The sequence below is a fragment of the Molothrus aeneus genome, chromosome 16 (assembly GCF_037042795.1).
Source record: "Molothrus aeneus isolate 106 chromosome 16, BPBGC_Maene_1.0, whole genome shotgun sequence".
Lineage (NCBI taxonomy): Eukaryota > Metazoa > Chordata > Aves > Passeriformes > Icteridae > Molothrus > Molothrus aeneus.
This window is the reverse complement of record NC_089661.1, coordinates 11,419,644-11,447,503: the sequence shown is the minus strand read 5'-3', so window position 1 is coordinate 11,447,503 and position 27,860 is coordinate 11,419,644. Positions and strand designations below refer to the sequence as shown.

Sequence of the window (27,860 nt, the reverse complement as noted above, 5' to 3'; positions counted from 1 at the left end):
CTGAGTGGCCTGATGGTGGTGTGGAGAGGCTGGTCCCGTGAACAACCCGAGTGTCCTGGCTTTATCTGACAGCAATCAGGAGGAAAGGCATGCCTCCTGCTCTGGTGGGGCTAAGCCTGGATGCTCCCCTCCCCAGGATGTGGGTCAGGGATCTCAGAGGTGCTGCTGGGGGGCTGCAGGGCTCACCTTTCCCTTCTGACTTGCTTCACCCCACAGGGGGCTGCCACTGAGGTGGGGATTTGTCCTAAGTGCTGCAGGACACAGGGAGGGGTGTGAGCTGGGAGTCTGGGCTCTGGCAGCCTGCAGATGGAGAGGAATCCCTGGCAAGGTGAAAAGCCCCATTTGCAGGTGGCCTGCCTGAACACAAGCTTCACTGCTCAGTTTATCTTTTCAGTTCTCACTTAGCATCTCTAATATCCCAGGGAGTGCATGTAACAGGTAGACACTGTATGGCAGCTACCTGCAAGGTGTCTGAAAACAGACAGATTGGATACGGCTCAGTCCCATCGAGGAGCTGAATTTTGCAGCTGGTATTATTCCCGGTGTCTCCTTGCTGCCTTTGTTTTGGAAGCAAATGGCTCTCTAACTGCATTGAATTGCCTGACTACCTTCCACGGCCGGGATCTAATTACCTGTGGAGCTGGGAGCCCTGTCTGTGAGCAGCACCGAGGCTTTTGCTTTTAACGACTTGTTCTGCAATGTTCAGAGTGTGACAATGTCGGGGAGGCTGCCAGGACTGGCTGTTGGTGCCACCGTGCTCACACCGCGATGGCTGGGAAAGTTAATAGGAGATGGGATGTCTTGGGCCAAGCATCTGTGGCACAGCGCTGGGCTGAAAGCAGAATAAATGGATCTAGTGAAGAGCACAGCTCTCTGCCATGTCTTGGAGAGTAAGCTGGATCATTAAAAAAGTGGCTAGAAAACACAGCTAGAAAGAGTGAGCTTTTCAAGAGTGAGCTTTTCAAGAGTGAGCTTTACTGCTCAGTCATGATGCTCTGGCAGAAGCAAAGCACAAATGCAGCCATTCACCCCAGCCAGCAGCAGGGCAACCCCCAGAAAGATTGAGGAGTGGTTGGGGAACGAGGCACAGCCGGACTCTCATCTCCTTCCCTGTGCCACGAGCTATCTCCGTCCTCCTGTTAATGTTTACAAGGCAAGTCCGGCAGCATCCAAGTCTGTCCAAAGACCAGCTCCCGCCCCGGCTTTCCCGGGATCCTTTTTCCTGCTGGCCGGGGCAGGAGCACAGGACGGTGTTGGGGGGAGGAACGGGCTCGCTGCTGGCTGTGTAACACTATCGGCCCCGCTGCTGCCCCGCAGCCAGCTCCAGCTCCAGCTCCGCTCCCCCTCTCGCAGCGCAGGTACTGGGGGTGAGCGGCTGGGGCCTCGCCAGCCCGGGCATCTCCGCTTACACGGGCTGCTGCCAGAGCCGGGGAAAGGTATTTTTAGGGCTGTTGATCTGACACCAGCTGAGTTTGCTGTCCTGTGAGGTTGGGGTTCGGTGAGAGGGCAGAACAGGGAGCTGCAGGGTCAGCTCTTGCTTTGGTTTGTTTTCAGTGTTTAATTGGACCGAGGTCATTCTCTACCACTCTTATCTGTGGCAGATATTTTTGTGCTTCTCTCCTGTTCATGCTTACAGTTTTGCCCCAGGCAATAGTTACCCAGCAGCTAAAATATTTGTTTATTAACAATGCACTGAGAAGCATCTATATTGTTAGAGTTCAGCTTGCAGGTTGTTGGGTTTTTAAACCACTATTGTTATACTTGGGGAAAAAGCAGCTTTCCATAGATTAACAGAAAGAGAACCCAAACATGGCAGTTTATGCATCTGTTGGCCTTGAGATATGAAGCTGCCCTATAAATAATTGCTTATTATTAGGTTGGTCCTTGCTGTCTGTAACCACAGGGTACACGGCGTCCGTATGCCCAGCCACCCTCTGCACCAGGAATGCTCAGTGCCTTGGGGCAGCCAGCTTTGAGGAGCACACACTGAGCAGGGAGATGCCATAGCTCTGCCTCTGGCATGGCAGGCTTGCTCCCCTGTGCTTAATTTGGGTGCAGGAGGGACTGCTGGCTGTCCTTCAGGTCTTGGGGTTGGCACTACTGGCACAGTGACACCCCCACAATCCCAAAATGACTGGGTGAAGAATGTGGGTGACACCAAACGTCTCTTTTTTTGGGCAGCCCCAGGCTTTCCCCCAGCAGGCCACACATGATGAAAGGAGCCAAATTTGGGGGGGAACCTGGTGTTTTCTGGGCTCCCAAGGAAGATGACACAAGTGTCCTGATGGCTTGTTGGTAAGGGACTCTTTATTATCCTGGGTGAGGGATTGGTTTAACCCTTAAGTCTCTATTTTCCGATGGAAAAGATGCATAGATCATTCCCTTTCAAGTGGGAGTGATTCCTGAGAAAGCAAGGAGCCAATCTGGGAAGGAGAAGCGTGTCTTTTGGGAAACATGGGAACTGCATAGACCTCCTCAGGGAAAAGAGGGTCTGCTCCTGAAGGATATTTGCATTTTCCCGCTGGGAGAAGCAGACCCAATCATGGCAAAGGGGCTGGTTTGGGTGGAGGACACCCTGGAAAAACCCTGGGGAGGAGATAAACCTCCCAGGAGGTTTGTACATGTTGTGCGGGCTGGGAAATCTGCTGGGGCCTTCCCTGTCCTGCACCACTCCCCTTCCCTCTCCCTCCCTGCAGATGAGTAATGCCACACGTGCTGTGCCCTCTCTCGTGGCACCTGGCACGCCGGGGCCTGGCACAGCAGCCAGGCTGGCCTCAGCCCCGCCATTCTCAGCTGTTGCCCTGCTCACGGCTGCCCACAACACCTCCCAGGAGGGCCAGCAGCTTTTCCTGACCACCACAGCAGCAAAGGTCATCTCTGGCATCTTCGTGTGGTCAGCACTCATCGTCACCTTCCACCAGGTATGGGCTGCAGCAGAGGTGGGGCTCAGCACAGGGGTTGAAATGAGAGCAAAACTATTGATTACCCCCAAGTCCATTGCAAATTACTCAGCTTCTGGTAAGTATTTCTTCCTGTTGCTGCCCAGAGGTGATATCCCTGCTGTCAGGAGCCTGGTGCTGGCAGCTCATAAGGATGAACTTTGCCCACACTCTCCTCAGGTGGTTGCCAGAGCCAGGAGAGGCTGCAGGACATTGGCACTGCCCAGAGGCAACACCCAGTGGGGCGTTTGGGGTGCTCAGCACCAGCTGCCTTGAAGCATACCCTGAGTGGGCATGGTTCAGGGGGCTGTGCAGGTCCATGCTGCTGAAGGCAAGCGTGAGGCAAGCGGCTGTCTCCAAGCACTGGGATGGGGCTGCACAGGGGAGGGCACATTCCTCACACAGCCCAGGGAAGGACCCTGATTTCTACATGTTTTCATGCAAGGGATGGGCCCAGGGAGTGGGATGGAGCCTGCTGTGTGTGTTCACTGCGATGGTCTGCGGTGGAAGGCTGGCAGAGCTCTCGCCCCAGAGAGGAGGGTTAGCACAGCACCTCTGTGCCTTGGGGGTTCCCATCCTGACCTGTGTCAGCTACAACTCTGCATGCTGGGCACTTTGCAGATCTACACACACCTGAGGAATTACACCATCCCCAAGGAGCAGCGCTACATCATCCGCATCCTCTTCATCGTGCCCGTCTACGCCTTCGACTCCTGGCTCAGCCTCCTCCTCCTCGGCAGCCACCAGTACTACGTCTACTTCGACTCGGTGCGGGACTGCTACGAAGGTGAGCACAGCATCTGTCAGCAGGGAGGCTGAAGGCAAAGCAGGGCTCTCGTCCTGCTGACCTGTCTCTGGAGCATCTTGAAGTGGCAAATCTCCATTGCTTTCACTTCCCACTCTCCCTTCCTCCATGAGGAAGTTTTCCCCTTCCTTCTCTGTCAGTAGCATGGAGGAGATGCCCCACACACAAACACAAGCTGCTGCCTTTCAGACACAGGCTTGGAGGGATCCCAGCACCACATGCCTGGGAAAGAGGTTTTCTGCTTACCTGTGGGGTAGAAGTGCTTCTCTAAAACACGAGGCAGATATACCCAAGAAATTGGGGAGTTGGGGTGTGTTGAAGTACAAGGGAAACTTGTCAGGATTAAGGCTGTTTTTCTACCTTGGTCCTGTCTTCCTCAGGAATTAAGTTGTGTGGGCATTTGCATTACTTCAGGTTTGGTGTATATGAAAAATAAGTGGTGGGGATGTCCAAGAAAACTGTTCAGGACCTGCTGCTTGCTGGCCACCAGCCGTTTGTGCTGCCCCTTAGCAATTTTGAGGTACTTCCATGCAGATGGTCCCTGGATAGACTGTGTGTGCCCAGAGGAGCTGCTGTGTCTGTAATGAACTCTGTGCACATAGTGCAATGTGTCCGACTCCACTTGGAAATCGGATAGATTTGACCTGCTGCTCCTCTCACTGGGCTCCCACCCACCAGCATCCCAAATCGTGATGCAGTGCCAGGTTGGATGAGGAAACACCTGAGCAGGAAGAAATGTGAGGTGAAACAACCCCCTCCAGGACTTCCATCAGTCCTGCTGATCCTGTCTGCCCTTGCCTTGGCAGCTTTTGTGATTTACAGCTTCCTGAGCCTGTGCTTCGAGTACCTCGGAGGGGAGAGCACCATCATGACCGAGATCCGAGGGAAGCCCATTGCGTAAGTCCCACCATCCTGGGAGTTCCTCCTCCACCCACTTTCCCCACCCAGCACCCCCAATGGCATCTCTTTGCCTTCTGCTTCCAGGTCCAGCTGTTTTTATGGGACCTGCTGCCTTCAGGGTATGTCCTACTCCATCGGGTTCCTGCGCTTCTGCAAGCAGGTGGGTACCCCATGGGGAGCATCGACTCCACTTCCCCCGGATGAGGGCTCTCTGGGAGGCAGGTTCCTTCCCCACTGCCCTGCCAAGGGAGCTTAGCTTCATTATTCACTTAAAATGCTGGATTTGGAGGCTTTTTTCCTCTGAGCGAGGCAGGTCACCAGCTTGCTGGCACCTGGCCAGCAGCAAGGCTGCTTGCTGTCCTTGCTTCTGACTCATTGCTGAGTCAGGGTCTCCTCCCACTGCAGAGCTCAGATTGCCATCTCTGTCCAGTCCCAGGTTAGCCTGGATGCTGTCTCACTCCCCAGGACTGCACTGTGGGCTGAATCCTGTCACCTGTCTGTCCCCAAGCCCTCTGGTTCCCCCACCTTTGACTGGCTAAGCTGCCTTTTGAGAGCTGCCTTCTGGAAACCCCACTCCCTCACATGTGCAGACTTTGTGCTGGTTCATATTTCACCCCAGAGCCCTGCTCCCTCCTTTGAGTGTGTCCCTGGAGCAGAGGGGTGGGATGTCCTGCTGCCCATGGGACACCGTGTCTCTCCCCTGTGCAGGCCACACTGCAGTTCTGCATTGTGAAACCCCTCATGGCAATTGTCACCATCATCCTGCAGGCGTTTGGGAAGTACCACGACGGAGACTTCAAGTGAGGATGCTGGCTGGGGCTGGGGGGGGTGAATGGGAGAGGAAGGATCCCTGCTCCATCACAGTGTGTCCTGCCAGTCTCCCCAGGAAGCTGCTCCATGGATAGTGAGAGCACTGTGAGCCCAAAGTGCTGGGGAACAGAGACTCACTGCCCCCAAACCATAAAGGGACAAAACTCCTGTGAGCCATAATAAATAAAATAATAAATTAAAAAAATTAATAAAATTAGGTCCCACCAGCAGAGGAGAAGCTGTTACCTCTGCCCTCCTCCCCCTCCTGGGCTGTGTTCTCCCCCACAGCAAAGCTATGCACCCTCCTCTTCCCCATTTGATCTCTTTTTGCCCCCAGCTGCACCTGCTTTGCTCCCCACAGCCCAGGGCAGCAGCTCTCTCCCCCTCTCTCTGTCTCTGCCTGCAGTGTCCACAGTGGATATCTCTACATCACCATCATCTACAACTTCTCTGTCAGCCTGGCCCTTTATGCCCTTTTCCTCTTCTACTTCGCCACCATGGACCTGCTGCGCCCGTTTGAGCCAGTCCTCAAGTTCATCACCATCAAGGCTGTCATTTTCCTCTCCTTCTGGCAAGGTGGGTCCCACCATGGACACCCTGTGCTTCTCCTCCCATAGCCCCACCTGGATCAGGGGTGCAGGAGCAGAACTGATCCCTCTCCTTTCCCCCACACAGGGACACTGCTGGCAATCCTGGAGAAATGTGGGGTGATCCCTGAAGTTCAGATCATCGATGGGAAGGAGGTGGGAGCTGGGACAGTGGCTGCTGGCTACCAGAACTTCATCATCTGCATTGAAATGTTCTTCGCTTCCATTGCTCTGCGCTACGCATTCACCTGCCACGTGTACAGGGAGAAGAAAGAAAACTCAACAGGTAACTCTTCCTCACTTCTTCCTTTCTGCAATGACTAAGGAAAGAGGAAACCTCCCCTATTTTATTAGTATCCCATTGCCAATGGGATGCTACAAGCCACAAGAGGAATTTCTTTTCCCTGTACTCCATGCATTTCTTCTCCCTCTTCCCTCATGACACCCACAAGCTAAAACAATGGGGCAGGTAAGGAGACCTTGGTGTGGCTGGGCAGGATTAGGGGATGGTGGTATTACCCACATGCTCTTGGAGAGGATCTATCCTTTGGAACATGGAGTTGGGATTGCCTTCCTTCTCCTTGGAACTTGGAATCACAAGCTGATGTGGCCCACAATGAGCCCCTGATCTCGAATTTCTAAGTAGAAGTGTCTTGGATCACTCGTGCTCATTGACTGTCTGCTGTCCCATCACCCTCCTGCTCTCCCTGTTTTGCAGCAAACCTCGCCCCAATGCAGAGCATCTCGAGTGGGCTGAAGGAGACAATCAGCCCCCAGGACATTGTGCAGGATGCCATCCACAACTTCTCACCTGCATACCAGCACTACACCCAGCAGTCCATGCAGGAGGCAGAGCGCAAAGCGCCGGGGGACAACGGGCACGTGGCCTCCAAGATAGATGGACAGAGCAGCAGGAAGAGCAAAAACATTGAAAAGAGAATGCTAATCCTGTCAGATGAGGAGCTGTAGGAGGTATCAGAAGAGACACTGACACTGAAGAGGTTTTAACCCATGCAGAGGGGAGGTCTCTTGAGGCTGAGACAGCCTGGGCTAATCAGAATACTGAGAAGCCAGGAACTCTGTGCAAAAAGCCAGTCTCTCAAAGGGAAGATGCAATAACCCAGAAAAGGTTAAGTGAAATAGTGCCAGCTTCTGCTGTCATGGATGAAGCTGTGTTGGACCCTGTGTTGCAGCCTGGGCTTTGCTGCCCCACTGCTGCTGTCTCTCTGCCAGCCCTGTGCCAATGCTGGGGGATGCCAGGCAGGGGGGGAGCCGGGGTGCAGGACAGACCCGCCGCCCTCGCCCTACTCTTACCTCCAAGCAGTGCTGAGGCCTGAGAGAAATGCTTTTCTCAGCACAGTTCTGCTCTAGTTTCTCCCTATTTGAGTAAAAAATGATCTCCAAGGGCTCCGTGGAGAAAACCAGCCCAGGAAGGTGACTTCGCTTCACCTCAAAACCCGGTAAATGTTGAAAGACGTCATTCCTTATTTTTACATCTTACCCCCTCTCCTTCTCACAGCAAAGCTTATAGAGATGTGCAAAAGATCTTTACCATGGAGAAAGAGTAAGTCATCCTCTTCTCCCTCCAGATGTGGATGCAGCTGTCCAAGTAATTCCCCTGGGAGTGTGGCAGGACCTCACTGGGACTAGGCAGAGGTCTGCAGCTGCATTTCTGAGAGCTGCTGGTGACAGAAGTGCTTGTTTATGTCTAAACCAGCTTATCTCTGAACGGATCAGAAGTTAAAAGGGATTCCAGCTTCCTTATCAGAATCTTTATTAGGGAACCAGACTGTGACTGGTGGTGGTAGGAATTCACTTACTGGGAACTGTCTGTTCCTCCCAACCCTTCACCATTCCCCATCCCTGGGCTTTGCCTGACCTGTGGGAAGGCAAGCAGGAGCTGAGCCCAGCTGGGTGACCATGGTGAGGGTAGAGAGGTGCTGAGGGATGTTGCCACGTGGGGCAAGACCACAGGCAAGGGAAGACTGTATGGAGGGATGCTCTTTGTATCAGTGATGGTGAGCTCATATCCTTCTGTTAAGACTACTTCTTCTTTCTTCCCCAATTTTTAGTCTAATTTCTATTCTCCTGTTAATGAGATGATCCCTGGGAATGAACTTAGGCACTGGTTGGGCTGTTGTCTGGGATGGTAGCTGGCTAGTGGAAGAATGAAGGCAAATCTATAGCCTTAGATTTGCACTCATGTGGCAAACAAACCAATGGATAAGGCTTGGAGCCCTTTTAAACACAACTCAGAGAATTTGGATCTTTTTTTTCCCTGCTCTTAAGCTGCAAAATGTAAATCACAACACAAAATTATTTATTTTTTTTTTTCTAATAAACAGCAATTTCTAGCACAGAGCAAGCAAGCATTTTCACTGAGCTCAGCAAGCAAAGCCCACGATCTGCCTGTTCCTGCTATAATGCTGATGCTCTTAAGCTTAACGTCCTCCCTGCCCCTCAGTGCTGGCCCAGCAGAAATACCTGCACACGCAGCATCCTGCACATTTTGGCATTCCTACAGGATTTGTGCTCATCTTTTTCACTCCACAAAAAACGTGTGTGTCTCCTGCTTCCTCTCCTTGTACAGCACCTCTTCCAATCCTCACCTAAGCTCGTTCAGAGGTGCTGGATCTGGTTTAGCTAAGCTAAGCCCAGACTCCGGCACCAGTAAGACAAGCTCTGTTTATTATTATTATTATTATTGGAGAAATCTTACCATGCTATAGCCCAGACTCCACATGAGCAACCCATAGTTCAGCCAGTCCTGCAAGTCCCTCTGGTCAGAAGGAGCACTGCTCATACCTGCTCAGCCAGTGAGACTGCTGCCACTTTTCCTGCAAGGAGGTCCACAAACAAGAGCCAGATGCTGTGCACATCCAGGCATTCATCCAGGATCCTGCACATCCTGGGAGCCAGACTGTCCTGCATAGAAAGTGCAGCCTCAGTACTCGGGGCCAAGGCTGCCTGGTTTTGTAATGCAGCCAGCACAGGAGCAGGGACATCTCAGCTGAACATCTTGGTCTTCACCCCTCTGGGAGAGGACAGCCACAGCTGCAGGAACAGAGGCTGCTCTGGCTCCTGGGGCGAGGACAGACTGCAAAGGTGATGATGGCACATCTGCTGGTGCTCTCGCAGCCGCTGAGATAAAGACTTGCACAAGAACACAGCAAGAACCGTGGTTGTACTTCATTGCACAGATGATCGACTCCGGTGCATAATGGGCTGCCTCCACTGCTCTGCCAGCAGGTGCAATTCCCAATGCAGACAATAACATTTGCCTATTTATGTCAAGCCCTGATTACTGTATTATATGTAAACCAGATCTTTCTTGCAAGCCAAACAAGGGGGGGAAGAAAAAAAAAGTCAGCTGTGACTCATGCAAGTCAGCAGTGTGATACCAGCCTGAAGGAGCCGTGCTGGGCTGGACACCAGCTGGCTGCCGCGACGGCAACAGCAGGCACCCTCCCTGCTCCAGCCCGGGCCTCCTGCTCGTCCTTCTTCTTGGAGAGGGGAGAGAGGCAAGAGCTGATGGCTCAGGCTGGGCGCTGTCACGGCCCTCAAACCCTCAGGCTGTCAAAAGGCATCCATGGGGAACAGAAATGCCAACGCTGATGTAGGCTGGACGCCGTCTCCTCCGCTCACGCGTCTCCTCCACCTCCTCAACAAGGACACGGCGAAAGCTGGCGGCGAGCACACGGGTGACCTACACAGGAGCCTGCTGTGCCTGGAGCCACGCCAGCAGGCAGCCTGGGAGGAACAGGCGTCTCTCACTGCCAGCAGCAGGCTCCAGTGGTCGGCAGATTTGTTTTCCCGTTGTCGCTTGTCCTCGGGCTTTCCCCAAGGACAAGGCCAAGCTGCAGCTATCGGATCTCCTGGTGTTTTTTGGGCTTGGATCAGGCAGGTTTACACCCCACTCATATCAGGGATGATCATCACAGCAAACCCTGCCACTACACCTGCAGGAGCTGAGGCTGACCTCTCTAAAAGCAGAGGGGAAGGAAGGCAGCTGCTGGCACCAAAGCAGAGCAGCTCTCACACATGGCTGCTCACTGCACAGCACCCAGTCAGAGACAGACATTTCTTTTCTTGGGTGCTAGCACTCACCAAGTCTCTGGGCCCAGCTGCTGACAGGCACCAGACTGCCAAACCTGTGCCAGAGAGCAGGATTTGTGCTTTTGTCACCCTGTTCACAGCGACCTTCTATGCTCCTCACCTATGCATGGTAAATGTTGAGTTTCCTTTCACTTCTGAACATTCACCTGGCCCATTCCTGATGCCCTTTTCCTCCTGAACTGATGCTCCTCCATCCCTCCAACAGTCACAACTGTCCCACCTCCCTGTCCCCTCTGTTGTTGCCAGCTCCTCGCTGCAGTGACTCCAGGCAGGAGCCAAAGCAGCTGATGATGCTTTTTTTGCTCAGCACAGAAACTGCCATCACCCTCAGGCTTCACCCACGTGCTGCTCAGCCAAGCCTGCCTGGCCCCACCTAATGACCATCCATTACCTGCTGACACACAAAGCCTTTCAGCCCTGCACCTCTTCACTTTGCCCTACCTCTTAATTCCAGCTTTGGCCAACACACCCATCTGTCTCCAACCTACTGCCTCAACACAGGCCAAGTGTTTTACCCCCTTCAGCTGTTCCCTCAAGAAATTCTACCACTTGAAATAGGGCATTAAAGCCAACACAACCCCTGGAAGCTCACTGGCACAAGCTACCACCTTTTTAAAAGCCCCAACAGGGAAAAGCAAAAAGATGAAGTATTTGATGTAAGGGGTTAAAGCAGTTTATTCACAAGCAGTCACACAGGGAAACCATGAAGGGATATTTCACAACCCAAAGGAAGAGAGAGGAGTATCTCTCTCCAGCACTTCCAGGCAGGTCACAGTGTCTCCAAGCCACAAGCGGCTTTGCTCAGCATCACAACTACAGGCAGGTGCCTGCTGAGCTGTCAGTCCTGCTTGTGCTAACACAGACAGCCCCTGATTGTGCACAAAGACAGGGCCCCTGGGTCAGGAACACACGCGGTCTGAGCACAGCATCGACCTGACAAACAGCTCGGACAACAGCTATCCCTGGAGCACATTCCAAGTGGCCCAAGAAAGCACTACAGCAAGGCCAAGATGGGCTCCAGGAGGCTGGGTCAGATGATTGCAAAAGCCCAAGCTGCCATCCCACTCGCCTTAGCCCAGCCTGCCTCCAAAAAACACACGGCTCACCGCAACCGGGTGCTGCACTTGGGACAGGCAGCAAAAAAAACCCGAGGAAAACACTCCACTGAAGATCAATTCAGGCTCCAAAACGCTGACCATAGACCAGGGCAAGTCTGAAACCAGAAAATGCTTTATTGGAAAGGTACAAAAAAACCAGTCACTGCAGCTAAATTTACAGCAATAAATTACGTTGTGGCTGTCAAGAGAAGTAATGGACACATACACAGGGCTATTTGCCTTACAAACAGGAATCCACATTGCTTGGTATATCAATAATTTATTTTATAATAAAAAAGCAGCACAAAAATAAATATTGAAATGAAATTACTGAGTAACCACAGAGGATAGAATGAGCTGGTGATAAAAAACAACTTAAAACAGAAGACTTCTATCATTAAAAAAATGAAAGCAAGTATCCACCATCTACGGAAACACCCCAGCAGACTGAAATACAGACGAAGGAAAACAAATCCACATTACAAAAGTTTTTCGGTTTTGTTTTGTTTCTTTTTTTTTTTCCGTTTTTTTTTTCTTTTTTTCCTTTTTTTTTTTTTTAAATAAAAACAATCATGACAATGAAGTTTAAATGATTCGAGAGAGAAAAAACTGCCACCTTCTCCTCCTCCCCGGGTCTGAGCCATCCCGTGGCACAGCTCACATCCGCCCCAGCCCAGTGCCAGCGCCTCGTCCCTCCCACCGTCCCGGAGCTGCCGTGGCACCCAGGTCTCTGCAATTTGTGGTCTCCTCCTGGCAGATGTAGAGCTGGGCAGGAGCAGAGATGCTGCCTTGTTTCAAAGGGATCTGGAGCTGCCCTGGAGGGAAAGGTTCCCCACTCCCAACAGAGAGCACAGCAAACACGTCTACGAGAACAGAGGAGTCCCTTCCCGACGCCTTCGTCTTCTCCTGCCTCCCACCCAGCCTCACCTCCCGCGTCACACCAAGGATGGGGAGCAACCAAAGAAAGGCCAGGCCCAGGGGAGAGGATCCCAGCACCCAAAAATCAGATCCCCTGCTCCTCCTCAGCAGGGTCGGGGGGACAAACTAAGAGGGGCAGGGAAGGGAGCCATCCAAAGTACTGCAGCAGAGAAACGCGGGAGGTGCGGCTGCGGGACGCATCCCACGCCGCCAGCTCCCCGTGCCCCGCTCACCCTGGGTGTCAGGCTGGCAAGTGCAGGACGGAGAGAAAAAAAAAACAAACAAAACAAAACAAAAAAATTAAAACACAACAGAAACAAACCGAACCCCAGAGGAATGCAACGCGACAACCCCAAGCTGGAGGGCCCTCCAGGGAGGAGGGTGGAGGAGCTGGGTCTCCAACGCGATCAACAGCTTTCGGGTCATTCCTCCCTCCACGTTACCTTGCAATTCTGATCCCTCTGTGGAAGTTTAGCCAGGACATTTCATTCTCCTCCAGGTCACCACCCAGGGAGCCCTGGACTGGCAATTTCTTTTAATAAAGATTTACAGTATCAAACTTGGAAAAAAAATTATTTTTTTTCTTTTTTACGAAAAATCTGTACGATAAAATGTATATAATTATATATTTATATATATATTTCTCTCTCTTTAAATATTTCCACGTGGTCCTTATGGATATCCAATATGGATTACCTACCATGGCTATGGTATCAACAGCTTTAACAACACCCAGGCCTCTTGTTCTTTATCGAGTGACCAGAGATTTAAGTGCCTACCAGCACTAAACTAGCAATCACTTGGACAAGCCTTTGGCACCCTTCCAAGAACTGGAAAAAAAAGAAATACTTGGCCACAAGGGAAGTGCCACATAAAGATATGTTTCTCAACTCATTCCAACAGCAAGAAGACCCCAGGAACAAAGTTCAACCTCTGTCCCCTTCAGTGAGACAGGTCTGATTTCCCCGGAGGGGTGTCAAGGGCAGCCAGAGGGTGTTCCTATCTAGCCAGGAATGTTATGGAGCTCTGGAGCTGTTTTAAAGACTGGAAGCATTTGGGCATTTTCAAGTCAACTGGCCTTTTTCAATAAAGTTTTCATTTAAAGCCCCAACAGTGCCAGGAGTCTCCATTTTGCCTGTTTTTGGAGGCACCTGTAAGGTCTGGGAAAGTGTCCAATGTCTGTGAGCTGGAGAACATGAGAGGACCAGGAAATGACCGTAACATCTTTCTCTTCCTCAGCTTCTGCTGTGGGAGTCAATAACTGGTACTGATACACAGGACATCGATCTGCCTGTTTGGAGATAGGGAGGGAATGGAGGAGAAATGAGGTAACACTAAGTGCCATCCAAACTCTACGTGTTGGAAAATCACTTGAAGGAAACTTCCTGCTCCCCTCCAAAACGCGTGGATCTGGCAGGGGGAACGAGCCTTCAGGAAGCATTTCACTGACACCCTTTCTGGCTCAGTAAAGTCACGGATGTCGATGTTGGGGACTGAATGAGAACCAAGTCTGAGGTTTCTCTTTTCATTAACCTATTTCACAAAGGATCCTCCTGGGAAATCCAGAGACTCCGATGACAAGGTGAAAAAAAAAAGAAAAAGCAAGCTAACAACTTCTTCCAAAGACAAGTAGGGCTTCACTAAATTTCTAGCAACTTACTGCCATTCAAGGCAAGACAAAGCCTCAAACAACAAATTATACTGGGTGTCATATGCCAGTTCACTGTCCTCTTTCCAACAACGGTAGCACTTGATTATTCTCTTTCAGTCCAAACCACTTATGAATTATCCGTGATCTTTGTTCCAGAGCCCAAATTCTCTAAGCTCTTCTCCTCATCTTAAAAACCTCAGCAATCTCATTCTTTTCTCACCTGCATGACAACAGGCATCGTCCATTCCATAAGTCTCTGACCTGCCCTACAAAACACACAGTCCCTTCCCTTTCCTACTTCAAGAAGAAAAAAAAACAACAACAAAACACACAAACACCAACATAGCTATTTTTTTTTTTACAGTGACCTGGAAACATTCATTGTTCATCACTGCTGCGTGACAGCAAAATCTCTCCTTTCAGCTTCCCAAATCCTGCCCACTGCCAAGCCAGAAATCCCTCTCCCAAACCACTGCTCAGAGCCAAACAAACGACTTCTCCATCCCAATTCTTCTGTCCCCTACACGCACATTGATTTTCCATCCTGCCCTCATTATAACTCACCCACTTGCAAGAGAAAGCATCAAGTTTCAGGGTCACATTCACACAGGTTATCTGAACACTGAGGGTTGTTCACTGTACTCTTTGGATCCCAAATCCAGCATCTGACGTGCTGTGGAGAGGGAAAGACTCTTCCAAGCTCCCATCTGACCTCCCCACAGCCCTTTTCTGATCACCAAGGACTGGTGAGCACAGCTCTCCAGCTAAGGATGCTCATTGCTAACATACAAATGCTTTTGTCAAAGAAGAGGCTCTAAACTTCTCTCCTCCTGGCTGAATGCTATTGCCCTCTAGTTACAGTTCAGTGCTTTAAAAACATCCTTCCAACATCCTCTGCACAAACCCTTTCTCGCAGTGCTGATCCCAGCAGAACTGTCCCACCTTCTCTCCCAGCCAATTCTGCCTCCACCAGTAATACATGCAGCATTTTTCCTCCTCATCTCCCCTTCTCCTCCTCACCACACTGCTCTTCACAGCATTTACTGTGCCTCCCTCCCTTCAGCTTCAGGTAACCCAGGAAAAAAAAAGCTGCTACTTCAAGACTGCGGATCATTTGGAAGAAATAAACTGCATAAATATACCCAATTCACAGGCACACCTTTGGGAAGGAGCTATCAGGAAACTTGGGCTTGGAATAAAGGAGGCTGCAATGTAGTTTTTTTTACAGGCCACACAGGTAATGGGGCATATTAAAATATGTAAAATATATATTTTTCCATATTTTAACAGCATGGATTGAAAACAAAAGGTTATTCTTAATGGGTGTGGTCAGACCCAAGCATTTATCTCCATCATCCTCCCACTCCCATCCACTGTTAGCAGGATGAAATCAAACCCAAAAAGCCTATATTCCTGCCCTCATAATATCAGGTGGAAGTGGAGAAGGTAGGGGAGACCCTTCTTACAAGGAGTAGGAGGCCACTAAAGGAAACTCTTTTTCCTATACATTCATCTCACGTGATGATTTCTACGGTCCATATGTTTCCTGGCTCTTGAGCATCATTCACGAAGACTCCAGAGGCTCCTCAGGTATCTTCTCCCAGCTGGAAAGCTGCCCACAGCTGAGAGGGGTTTGTGGAGGCAGAGGGAAGGAGGAAGCAGATCTTGCAATTTGTACTGCATACAGAGCTCAAATCCTGGACACGAGAGGTTGATGGAGCCACTGAGTCCAGACAGAAGCAGCCAGTTAAGTTCCCTTTGTAGGAACCCTTTGGGTTTGTTTGTTTTTCTCTTTTCTTTTTTTTTTTAATATTCTTCTGTTTTTTTGCACTTTTGGAAGAGACTTCTTAAAATGCCAATTCTTGACGTGACCAAGGACTCCGGAACAATGCATAAGAGCCTTATCCCCTCCCCTCTGAAAGGCTGCTAGTTCCCCCCACCGAGAGCACTAGGAGGCTGCTGAAAAGGGCACAGAACTGGATGAGATTTCGGCTGATTTCACGATGGTGATGACACTGGTGGTGGCAACTTTGGTCGGGGTAATAGGCCCTCGCGCCACAGTACGAGCAAAGGTCTGGAGTGCTTCGTACTTGGAGCGCAAGGCATCCAGCTCTAGCTTCATGCTGCTGTTTTCTCTGGCCAGCTTCTCCACCTCTTGCTGCAGCTCAACCCGCTGCCTCTCGAGCTCCTCTTTCTGAGTCACACGCTTGATGCGGCAGCTGGCAGCGTAGCCCCGGTTCTTGAGCGTGCGCCTCCGCTGCTTCAGACGGATGACCTCCTCTTTGGTGAGACCCCTCAGGTGCTGGTTCAGCTCCCGTACGGACATTGACACGAGTTCATCATCACTCAGCACTGGGGCATTCTCTCCTGACTCCTCCTTTACCTGCAAATACCAACAGCACAGGGGTAGCAGCAACCCGATGGTGAGCGGATGGTCTGGGCAGCAGAAGGAGAAAAGGCCACCCCTCAGCAACGTGACATCCCTACCTGGGAAATACTCCTGATGGGCTGTGGAGAGCACAAACTCCACTAAAACATCTGGGTTAAACATGGCAGAGATCTGAGCACTGCAGTTGTCTGGGTCTGGGTCACCCTCTCAGGTCACAGATCTTTACACACCCAGTGGGAACCCAACAGCAAGATTTTCAAGGGGATAAATGTAGAGTCAGCTGAAGCCTTTTTTTGTGAAGTCCTTTGTCAGGACCTGGAATTCATCATGAATGCTAAAGATGACACCTTATCCCAGCATTATGCTGGGACACCAGTGCAGCATCTCAAAAGCAGAATAGCTGCTTCTGTGCAGGGCTTAATTCAGCATTTTGTGGTTTTTCGTTGAAGATTGCTCATTTGAGTCGTGAACAAAACCAACCATGCTTGGCTTCAAGGACAGTCCGATTTGGTTTTGCTGGGGCACAGCATGTAGTAACTGAAGTTACATGAGAAAAACCACCAAGTCCTTGCCTGTTCCTCAAGCACATTTGCCACCACCATTTTCAGAATCACAAAATTGTTTAGGCTGAAAAACACCATCAATATCACTGAACACAGAACTTTTAGGACACCATCCTTTTGTCTTTTCAGAGACTGCAGGACATATGGAATGAAGAGCCAAAATACTAGAAAGAAATTTCAACCATGCATGAACAGCCCAGGCACAGACCACCATCAGGCTGCTAAGTCTGAGGCATTTACTGTCTCATGGATCTGGGAGACACCAGCTGAAAAAGTCCCTTGCTCAGTGCCTCCTAATCCTGAGAGTAAAAGCAGCTCATTGCAAAGACTGGGAGCACTGGTCTCAGGATGCTGCCAATACCTCCTGTAGTCAGAAGTCTCTTGGGTAGCTGCTGAGATATGCCAGCCTCCATGCCACCCCAGAGACTTCAGGCCTCTTTCTGGGTAATGCCAGTATTCTTCTACCCTAACCTTTCCTGTAAACAGGGGGAAATTGTACCAGCACCCATTTCTAAGAGTCTCTGGGAATGAAAAAGAACAGTCACGTAGGAGCAGCACGGCACAGCTCTGTGACAGCCTCCCCAGCCACCCAGCACCACCCACTCAGCCTCTTCCCTACCTTTAATGCCTTGTTCGGTTTGGGATTAGTCGTCATAACCTGAGCACAGTCTTCCGGACAAAACTGCTCAGAAATTGCAACTGGAAAAACAAAACAAGGTTTCCAGGTTAATCACAGAGATGAGGGCAGGATGAAGATACCCAACATACAGCCCAAACCCCCAAATCAACCGCCATTAAAAGAAATAAGCACACAGTTGTTTGAAGCACTGGGATGGATTCAGATATCATTTACCCTATTCAGATAAGAGCAAGAGAAATTTGTGTTGACAAGTGCATTGCTTTTAAACAGCCAGACCTCGTATTTTGCTGTTAACCACGCTAAGATGCAGCAGAGAAGACAGGGCAGGGAGGAAAGAAGGACACCCACATTCATCTGTAAACAAGAGTCACACTAAGCATCACGCACCACCTTGCCATGTGCCACCCCTTCCCAAGGGGAGAATGGAGCGTGGCCTCCGAGGCCCCGTCACTGGCTCACCTCCCTCTGGAGGCATCCCAGACGCTCCAAATGGCCTATTAGGGACTGAATTACGAGTTACCTCTGCTCATAAAAGGCACTGAAAAGCCACAAGACAACAACTCCCTTCATCCTCATTTTGATGATTATTAGCTCGGCTCCAAATTGAGCCAGCAACCCAGAGAGAAGCTGCCTGGTTTGTAACCTGCTTCCAGCGCTGTCCCCACCCAAAGGAGATGCTACCAGAAAACCCAAACAACAGAAACAAAAGCCCCCCCAACAACAAAGCCAGGAAGGAGTTCACCTCTCCCAACACACCAAGACTGTTGCTTCCCAACCCTCCAGCCCCAGACTGCAAGATCAGACCTGCTTGATGTTTCTAGTGACGTGGAGGCATGTCCATCCACAGCCAGCCCATCCCCTGCTGTGACACTGCCCTTCACTCTCACCTTAGCCACGACTACACCCCTCCGAGCAGCGCCCTGCAGAAAATCCACCTGTCTGCACCTCCACCCAACCCCTTCACCCCACGGTCTGATGGTACCTACCCCGGGAGAGGCACCAGCAGCCGTGCCACCATCACAGCCTCTGCTATGGCTCCCCAGAGGGGAGGGGTGAGGCGCTGGTGCCCCCGACACAGGGCGGCTTCGAGGGCTGCACACCCGCGGCACCGCAGAGCTCCTGTCTGGCGGGAGTCCTCTGTCTCCCCCCACCTTCTCCTGCCCAGCCCAAACCCTCCCCATTTCCACGTCTGCATCGTGTCACACATCCTAATCATTCATGAAAAATCCAGCCAAAGCATCCCAAGCATGATTCCCTTCTGATAGTTGCCATGGTGACCTTGGGAAAGTAGCCAACCCGGAGACAGTCGCCATGGAAACAGAGAAGCCCAAAAGCAATAATGACTTCAGGTCATGTCTGTGCAAAGACATCACGAGGTCGTCGGAGAGTAAACAAACTCATTCATATCTGCAAACAGGGGTGGCGGGATTTGGGGGGGTGCAAAGGTGGGGTGTGGGGACCAGTGGGAGCTGAGTGGGTGAAGGTGCTGGCTCAGCCTGTGCTGCTGTCACTTGAATTTTATCAGTCAAGGCACCTCATCATCACACGACTTACATAAAAATCAAGATGAAGAGCAGGAGGGGGAAAAAAATAATCCTGTAATTGCAGAGCTGCAAGATACTATCCTAGATATTAGGGAGTGTATTTAGGCACCTCCTCTATTTTTAAGCCTGAGACAGCACAGCTCTCCATGTCTGGAGGAGGGACAAGGACAGCCGCACAGCACACAAGCCAAGATGCTCCGTGATGAATGGACCACTTACAGCAACTGGTGTGCGCTGCATTTTCTAGAGCATCAGCGAGTCCTTCCCTGCTCTCCTCCAGCACTGAGCCCCACCCCGGGCACACCTCCAGCCACAGCCGCCCCTTGTCTCGCCAGGACAGCAGGAATGGGCAGGGCACGGGCCAGGGGGGCGACTCCCAGCCCCCCTGAGCTGCCTGCGACAGACGGGGATGCGCCCACCCTCTGTCTGCGCGCTCTTCAGAGCACCATCTCCTGCGAGCGCAGGCACCTCTCCAGACCCCAGCGCTGCCCTTGCACCGTCCATCGCTTCCCCTCCACACCAGGCATTTGCTGCCCACCCCTACCTCCCGGCCGGAGCCGCAGACGTAGGCACTGGCAGGCGGGGCGGGGGGGGAAGGAAAAAGCTCCTTGTCTTGGCCAGGAGGTCTCGGAGCTGAGGAGCGCAGAGGCGCTGCCAGTGCGGAGAGGAAAGGGCCGGCAGCCCCCTCCCTGCAGAGGCGCAGCCGGGCCGCAGGCAGTTGGTGCCATAGTTATGCAGTGAGTCACCAGCTGTTTACAGAGTTTGAGCGCTCACATTCCCACAGCATCAGAAACTCTTCCTTCCCTCGGCGGCATCCCCCCCTCCCGCGCCGCCCCCATCCCTACAAGGGAAGGGGCGCACTGGCCGCTGGCCGCGCTGCGAACGCCGGAAAAGGAAAGGCAAAAAGGAGGGGGAGGCCGACGAGAGCCCCGTCACACCCACCGAGTGCACAAAAAGCCTTTTGATCCTCACCCAGCGCGTCTTCAAAGCGTTTCGTGCGCCAGCCGATGGAAAAACTGAACGCGGCCGCTTGGCCGCGCGGAGATGGAAAGAAATGTAAAGTATCATGGAAAACAAGAGGCGAGGGGTGAGGTTGCCTCCACTGGGGGTCAGTGTGAGGGCTCACCTGCCACCCTGAGCAGTGCTCCAGCTCTGAGTGATGAAACCCTGCGGGTCACCTGTTGCTCCATGTCACCCAAGCAACAGCTCCTTACCCTGCACATTCCTCAGAGGACAGCACAGGCGCTTGGCTCGGAGTCTTCCGCTGCACACCTGTCTCCCCCCACACCAAAACACCCTGGATGGGCCAGCATCCCTCAGATATAGGCTGGGATCCACCCTACTGCACCAGGGGCCATGGCCAAAGCTGCTGCTGACACAGATTAACGAGGAGGTTCAAGGCACCATCAGGAATTGTGATGCCAGACCCTCTTAAAACAGGGGTGGGAGACTGTGGGCTGGCCTGACCCAAAGGGCAAGATTTCACAGAGCAAGTAGAAACACTCAAACATGCTCAAGTCAGATATGAGTGCAAGGGTGAGTCTTATCTCTGCACTAGGTGAAGACACAGGTGTGGTCTGGGCTTCACTCGAAACCGATACAGCAACACTCGCAATCCTCACCAGCAGTCCTCCAGAGCCTTGGGCCTCATCCTATCTACCAAATCCTTCCCATCAGGATTATTTGGGACTATTCAGCTACCAGCAAGAAGACACTAAAAATCAGCATGTCATCTCCCTTACATTTGTTACTTACAAAGCAAAACCCCACAATGAAATCATAAACCACTCTGCAAACAAGTCATACCCAGCAGCGTTCCCTAAACATGCTGCACAGGGGTCTTCTGGGACCCTGCCTGCGATTTGATTATTAGAACCCTTTTAGTCTTTACCCTACTCCTGCCCTTCTTTCCTTAATTGCATTTGCTGCATCACATCTAAAATTAGGAGCTCAGCTTTTTGGAACAAGCACCGCGCTACATCCCTGCTCTGTAAGCAGTACGACACATTCTGAATGCCACATCAATAAAGCAGCAAGTAGTATTACACCAACTGTGAGGGGAAAAAGCTTTTCCAGAGCTGCTCCACGCTCGTATTTACAGCAAGTGTTTTGACTGTGGGTTACATAAAGAGCCCTTGTAATTCTGCAATAAAGTTACCCATTGACAGCCTTGCCAACGCCCTCTCCCTCTCTCAGACAGCTCCTGTGCCTCCTGCAGCATCCTCCCAAAAACCTGGAAGTCTCCAGCTGACATCCTAAGTCTGACAGTCTCAGCTTAGAGCATCTAGAGATCTCAGTTCCTTTGCTTTGAAAGGGAAAGGCAGCAGAAAGCCTGACTCAGGCAGAGGTAGGACAGAGCTTTCCACTCAAGGCTTGCAATTAAGAAAGAAAACATGCCAGAGTGAGATTTCAGACTTTCCACGCTACAGGGCTTTCCAAGCACGTTACACATTAAGGAATTACTATAAAATCACTGCCGACACCCAACAACTGCAGATGAACTTGAATTTTAAAACTCTTTCTACACCGAAAGACAACCCCGGCCACAAGACGAGTGCCTGGCAGACAGCCCTGCTGGTGTTTAGCTTCCATCCTCACACAGACAGAGCAAACTGAAAACATGCAAGCCTCACCTTCCGCCAGGCCAGCGACGACTTCCCGAGGGCAGAAAAACAGCGCAAGGTTCAAGCAGTGACAGGGATCTCTGCCATCACGTCTCAATTCGGCACCGACAGCTACGCAGGGAACACTCTACTCGTTCCCAAATGCAGCCATTTAAATCCTAGGCAGCTGTTTAAATTTCTCGTTTATCCTCAAGTTGTTCCCAGCTCCAGAGCGCCAGCCAAACGGATGTGCCTATCCCGGGTAACATCTGAGCTGACAGGTGAAGGCAACTACAGATGCTTAAATCCTCATCGCCGTGCCTCTGCCGCTCGGAGGCACGACACGGATTTCCAGCACATTGCAGCATGGTAGGCAGAGCACCATCCCTCTTCCCATCACTCAAAAAGCCATTCTCCTGCTCTGACAACCTTCACACATCCTGTAAGGCAGACTGACGCTTGTCACTCATTTGTAATGAGAGCGGGGAGGGACGGGCTGGTGGTGTGAATCAGAGAGTAGAGAAGCATATGCGAGGCAATATATTTGACATGAAGAGAGAGAAGACACAAGGAGGGGGTGAGTCACTGTTTACTGTTCTAGAGGAGCTCCACGCAGCCCTCGCCCAGCTGGCCAGCTTTCCATTTCCCTTATGGATCAGAACCAGCATCCAGCAGCAAAGGGGAGATTCAGGAACCTTCAGAGCACATTTGAGAGCTGCCAGGACAGAGCTCTCTGAGGCACTCTCTGGGGAAGCCTGGACATGGATCAGACAGTCTTCAGTGCTTTGGTAAACAACCTAGTCAGAAGCTGCAAAGAGCCTGTGGTTAGGGAGCAGGGATACAGAGCACCAGGCGGGTATGTCTGTGTGTCACCTCTGAAACTTCATGGAGGAGGAGACTGAAGGGGAAAGGTATGCGACAGCCAGCCCTGGTACTGACAAGCTTACAGCACTTTTTCCATCACGTGCTTGTAAAACACGGTGACAGAGATATACTGGAATTACACCTCAGCATCACCAGCCCAGAGATGCAGCTCCCCAGCCGGACAAGCTGAGCCACCAAGCAGCAAATAACTTGCTCGGATGCACAGCCAGACCCTGGGGCAGAACTGGGATTCCTAACTTTGCTGCTCCTGACCCCAAGTGCCAGCCATCAAGTCAGAGATCTTCACTAACTTTACTAATGGAACATAGCATCGCTATTTGGCGTCCTGCAATATTGCAAAGCAGTGGGATCCACTATGCAGCCTGTCTCTCAACTCAGGAGCACAGTGCCAGGGTAATTGCTCTCATTACTGCCTTCCCCCAGCCCTTGTGCTGATGGTCACAGAGCACTGCATCACTTGTGCTTGCTTCATGCTTGGAAGACGCTCTGCCCAAGTTTGAAGATAGCCTCAAACAATAGCTGAGACAGAAGTGGAAATTGCCTGTTCATCTCTACAGGGTGCTGAGCCTGAAACTTCCTGATAATTGAAAGTGCTAGCACCACTCAAGTATTTCACAGCTGGATGTTTACAAAAATGATCAGCGAGCGAGCTTATCCCGCAAACCCCGACTGCCGCAGGGGCCAGCGCTCCCAGCTGTCCTTTCTTCGCTTCCCAAACATCTCATACAGCTAGAGATTTTCAATACCAAATCCTGCAGCACATTCCATGCCATTAATCATCTTCCAATGCTGATGGAAATCAGAGGGTATCAAGCTGATCTGTATTTTTCCCTTTCAGGAGGCACACAGCAGTACTGAACTCCACGCCGCAACAGATTGCTGAAGCAGGCGACGGCGCAGAAATGACATAAAACATGACAAAGCACGCTGTCCTTGACAGGCAAGCAGTGGAAAAAAAAAATAAAAAACCCAACAAATTTCTACCTCTGGTTCAGAAACAGTTGTGAAGCAAGGCAAGAAGCTGGCACAATACAGCCAGAACACTTAACAGGGCTCAAAGCCCTGTCAAGCTCAGAGCGTGCAGAAGCGGGCAGGGTGTCCTGACGGCCAGAGTCACCGTGTGCCCAACCTTGCGGCAAGTGCATTGAAACCCTAGGCAGCCGCAGGTCCGGCAGCCCGGCCGGGCGGGAGCAGAGTTAACTCCGGGGCCGCGCAGCCCTGCCTGCCATTGGGCAGCCGCGGCGTCCATCAGCCCGAGGAAGTGACTGAAGGCTTGGGGAAGGGCTCTCCGCAGGCAGCACCGCGGACACACACGGAAGGAGAGGGGGGAAAGAGCGGAGGGACGCACGCTGCTTTCATCAGTGAGAAAAAGCCACCAGGTAAAGTCATTCGCTGCTAGAACCCCGACGGCACCAGGCGCTGGGCTGGGGCGCTGGGCTGCGTCCGCCACAGGGCTCACAAAAACTGAAAGTGCAAGAAAAAGGCGTGCAGCTTTTCAGGGAAACACCACTTTGCTCTCACTGGCTCCCTCCACCTTCCGCAGTCCCAGCTCAGCTTTAGGCACGCTGGCAAAGGAGGGGGCGGCCAGGTGAAAGCGAAAATGGAGGCCTTTCCCTTTTCTGTAACAACTTTGCCCAAAGGGGGCTCGTTCCTAATTTGAGACCTCATGGCCTGCTTTCAGCAGAATCTGTAAAATAAATCCTCCACGGAGAAACCCACGAGGGAGGGGAGCGGGCTCTCAGCCCGAGGAAGAGGAGGAAGGAAACAGACCCTGACACACTGTGAGAGTTTGGAGATTTCAGTTCCCGTCGCTCGTGGCCTGGATGTTTCCCCACCTTATGCCGCTGCCGTCACGGGGAGGCTGAAGAGGTTCCCCCCACCCACCTCCTCACTTCTGATTAAATCCCCAAACCGTCCCGCACCCACCAGACAGTCACGCGGCACTGCCCGCTCCCGGAATGTCACCGTCCCCTTTCCTCCCACGGCCAGTCCAGGGCGGCCGCAGAGCACCCCGCTTGCAGGGCGGCCCCATGCACACGCATCCCTCCCTCCCCACAGGCTCCGGGACCAGCCCGAACACACCACGCACCTCTCCCTCTTTCCACCCGACCAGCAGCTGTGCTCAGCAGAGATAAGCCCCCCACCCGCCGCAGCCCTGACCCCCCAGCCCATCCGACAGGCAGCGACGCGCCCGCCTGGCATTTCCCGGTGGCGGCGGCTGCTCCTGCCCGATAACCCGGGGCGGACAGCGGATCACGAAGCCGCCACCACGCCCGGCCAGCGCCGCACGCCGCGGCCACGCTGCCCGGCCCCGGCTGCGCCCCGGCTCCCTCCGTACTACAAAAGCTGCTATTTTTAGTCGGCGGAGCGCGCGGCGTCACAACAGGTTTCCTCACATGTATTTTAAGAGCCATTCAAAGGCAGAGGCAGGCAGCGCGCTCATCCTCGGGGGGAAGAAAAATAACAACAAGAGACAGGGAAAGCATCACCCCGGCAAACACCCAGGGGACCCCCCAGCCCCGTGTCCCCGAGGGTGCGGGGGCGCTGCCGGCCCCGTCCCCGTCCCACGGGGGTTCAGCGGTGCCGGCTCCGCACCGCTGGTGCGAGGTGACAGGGAAGCTGTGGCGGCGGGGCCGTCGCGCCTCCGCCCCGCGGGGGCTTCGGGGGCCGCTCGGCGGGGGCGGGCGGCGCTCCCCGAGCCCCCTCCCGCTCCCGCACGGCGGGGCCGCCGCCGCCCGCCCCGAGCCCCCCGCCGGGCCCCACGTGCGCGCCCGGCCCGGCCCGGCCCGGTGCGAGGGGCGGCGGCACCACGTGCCCGGCGCGGTGGTGACTCAGCACTTTTACCTCCGCCGCCCCGCCCGCCCGCGCCCAACCGGACCCGACCGGACCGAGCGGGAGCCGGGCCGGAGCCGGGCCGAGCCGCCCCTTCCCCCGCGATCGAGCGGCAACGCGCGGCCACCCCCCCTTCCCGGCTCCGACCCACCCCCCCGCCCCCGCCCCCTCCGCGCCGCGCCCGGGCGGCTCCTCACCTGCGTGCCGGCGGGAGCGCCCCGTGGCGGGGGCGGCGGCGGGGGCGGCGGGGGCGCGGGGGCGGCGGCGGGGGCGCTGCGCGGCTCCCTCCTCCCTCCCTGCCAGCGAGTCCCGCGGACAACAACAAGCGCGGGGCGGCCGCCTCCCCCCCGCCGCGCCGCCGACCAACCAGCGCCCCCGCCGCTTCCGGCATGGCGCGTCACCGCGCGCGTCACCGCCCGGCCCGGCCCGCCCGCCGCGTCACCCCGGGACCGCCCGCGCCGTTCATTCATGGCCGAGGGCGCGGGACGGGCGGGGCACTGCCCGCTGCCGGCACGTAGTCGCCCCCCTTCATCCCCGTCCCCGTCCTTGTTCTCATCCTGGTCCCCATCCCTCCTTCATCTCCATCTTTCTCCCCATCCTCACCCTGGTCCTGATTCCTCTATTATGCCCCCTTCATGCCCATCCTCATCCGCGTCTCCTCTACACCACGCCCCGTGCCCCCGCCCCGCTGCGGGGCTCACCCCTCTCCGACAGCTCCCGACCGCTCGGATCAGTCCCGATGGCGGGGGCGCAGCGTGGCTGGGGGTTTTGCACGCTCACACACGGGTGCGTTTTATGGAATCATAGAATGGTTGGTTAGGGAGGGACCTTAAAGCTCATCGCCATTCAACCCCCCTGCCATGGGCAGGGACACCTTCCACTAGACGAGGTTGCTCCAAACCCCATCTAAATTGGCCTTGAACACCTCCAGGGATGTGGCATCCACAACTTTTCTGTGCAACCTGTGCCAGTGCCTCACCAGCCTCATGGAAAAGATTTTTTCCTGACGTCTAAACTAAACCTGCTCTTTGTCAGTTTTAAACCATTACCCCTTGTCCTGCCACCACATGCCCTGGTCAAAAGTTCCTCTTTAGCTTTCTTGCAGGCTCCCTTCAGACAAAGATGGCAATAAGGTCTCCCTGAAGCCTTCTCTTGTCCAGGCTGAGCAATCCCAATTCTCTCCTTTCCTCATAGGAGAGGTGTTCCGTCCCTCTAATCAATTTGGTGGCCTCCTCTGGACTCTCTCCAACAGCTTCATGTCCTTCCTGTGCTGAGGACCCCAGAGCTGGACACAGCACTGCAGGTGGGGTCTCACAGAGCACAGCAGAGGGGTAGAATCACTTCCCTTGACCTGCTGGCCCCTCTGCTTTTGGTGCAGCCCAGGACACGGTTGGCTTTCTAGGCTGCAAGCACTTTGTTAGCTCATATCCAGCCTCTCATCCACCAGCACCCCCAAATCCTTGGAAGGGCTGCTCTTGATCCTTTCATCCCCCAGTCTGGATTAATACCAGGAGTTCCCCTAACCAGGTGCAGCACCAGCACTTGGCCTTGTTGCAGGGCAAATGATGATGGGGAAACATGTCCTGGGCATCCCAATGCTCTTGGGAAGACTCGCTTGTTCCCTGGGCTGCTTGAGGTGGCCACTGACCAGCCTTGTCCTCCACTAGCTCTGGACCAGCCTTTGGACTGCCTGTCCTGCCTGTGGACCTGTGGACTGCCTGTCCTGCAGCCCCCTGAGCTTTGCAGCAGGGCCAAATCCTGCCCAGGGCTGGATCCTCAACCCAATCTTTGCACTTTCCTCATGCAGTTGTGTGAGCTGCTAAACACAGCACCCTGACCCCAGTGGTGTGAACAGCATTCTGGACCCTGGGGGCATCCAACAATCATGATAATGCATCAAAAAATGTAATAACACAGGCAATTTACTAAACCAAACTGGCTCCATCTCATCTGGGCTTGTTTTGATTTCTCTGTGTCCATAACAATGTTGGAAAGTCTGTGTCAGCCCCGTGCAGCTTGTGCTTTCCAGCCTTGGGGCCAAATACTGGAGCAGCTCTAAGGGCCACAGCTGAGGCTGTGAGTAAGATCCCATCTTTTTCCCTGCTCCCTTTGAACAACACAAGCTGCAAAACACAGGGAGCCTCATACCTGGCACAGCCCCATGGATCTGGGCAGCCAGAGCAAGGTTTAGTGAATGCACCTCCCTGATGTTAAGAAATCCCTATTTATCATTGGAACTGAGCTAATGAGGTTGGCTAAAGCTCCCAGGTGATGGGTGGCATGAAGCTGCTGTCCAGTGTAGCTGCAGCAGCTTTGGCCTTCACCTCTCCCAGATTTGCAGGCACTGGTTGAAATCCTGCACTGGGTGCTGGGACAGGGTGAGCTAAGGGTTGGGGGGCAGATTTCAGCCATCACTGCGGTCTCCACTGATGCCTCAGAGGTTTGTCTCCAGATCTCTTTCCATCCAGGAAGGTTCTAGTGGCTCAGAGAGCCAAGACGAGCAAGGAGAGGGATGCTGGGTGTGGGAGCCTTTGGGGCCACTGATGTCCCCAACACAGCCACCTACTCCTTGTGCTCTCTC

At 53.2% G+C, this 27,860-nt stretch overlaps 3 protein-coding genes across 7 annotated transcripts; 2 read left to right on the top strand and 1 right to left on the bottom strand.

Annotated features, from left to right (window-relative positions):
• Nucleotides 1–89: 89 nt before the first annotated feature.
• On the top strand, nt 90–7,027 carry TMEM184A (transmembrane protein 184A). Of its 2 annotated transcripts, XM_066561042.1 has the most exons (9): nt 90–104; nt 2,697–2,921; nt 3,561–3,726; nt 4,551–4,641; nt 4,729–4,804; nt 5,353–5,444; nt 5,861–6,030; nt 6,130–6,327; nt 6,760–7,027. In XM_066561042.1, exons 1-9 carry the CDS (start codon nt 90–92, stop codon nt 7,008–7,010), a joined length of 1,284 nt encoding a protein of 427 aa, XP_066417139.1. In that variant the 3' UTR covers nt 7,011–7,027. The 2 variants fall into 2 exon arrangements, with proteins under 2 accessions (XP_066417139.1, XP_066417137.1); XM_066561040.1 differs by lacking the exon at nt 90–104 and having other exon boundaries at nt 2,622–2,921.
• A 4,342-nt stretch (nt 7,028–11,369) lies between these two features.
• On the bottom strand, nt 11,370–25,529 carry MAFK (MAF bZIP transcription factor K). Of its 4 annotated transcripts, none has more exons than XM_066560499.1 (3): nt 25,477–25,529; nt 17,395–17,474; nt 11,370–16,206 (listed from the first exon to the last, which is right to left on the bottom strand). In XM_066560499.1, the coding sequence occupies exons 2-3, from the start codon at nt 17,428–17,430 to the stop codon at nt 15,772–15,774; spliced, it is 471 nt and encodes a 156-aa protein (XP_066416596.1). In that variant the 5' UTR covers nt 17,431–17,474; nt 25,477–25,529; the 3' UTR covers nt 11,370–15,771. The 4 variants fall into 4 exon arrangements, with proteins under 4 accessions (XP_066416596.1, XP_066416598.1, XP_066416597.1 ...); XM_066560501.1 differs by lacking the exon at nt 25,477–25,529 and adding an exon at nt 24,374–24,405; XM_066560500.1 differs by lacking the exon at nt 25,477–25,529 and adding an exon at nt 21,593–21,660.
• LOC136563657 (collagen alpha-1(I) chain-like) lies at nt 18,249–26,553 on the top strand. The gene is made up of 6 exons (XM_066561148.1): nt 18,249–18,467; nt 19,401–19,524; nt 19,744–19,858; nt 24,506–24,781; nt 24,868–25,793; nt 26,474–26,553. Exons 1-6 carry the CDS (start codon nt 18,249–18,251, stop codon nt 26,551–26,553), a joined length of 1,740 nt encoding a protein of 579 aa, XP_066417245.1.
• Nucleotides 26,554–27,860: the final 1,307 nt, after the last annotated feature.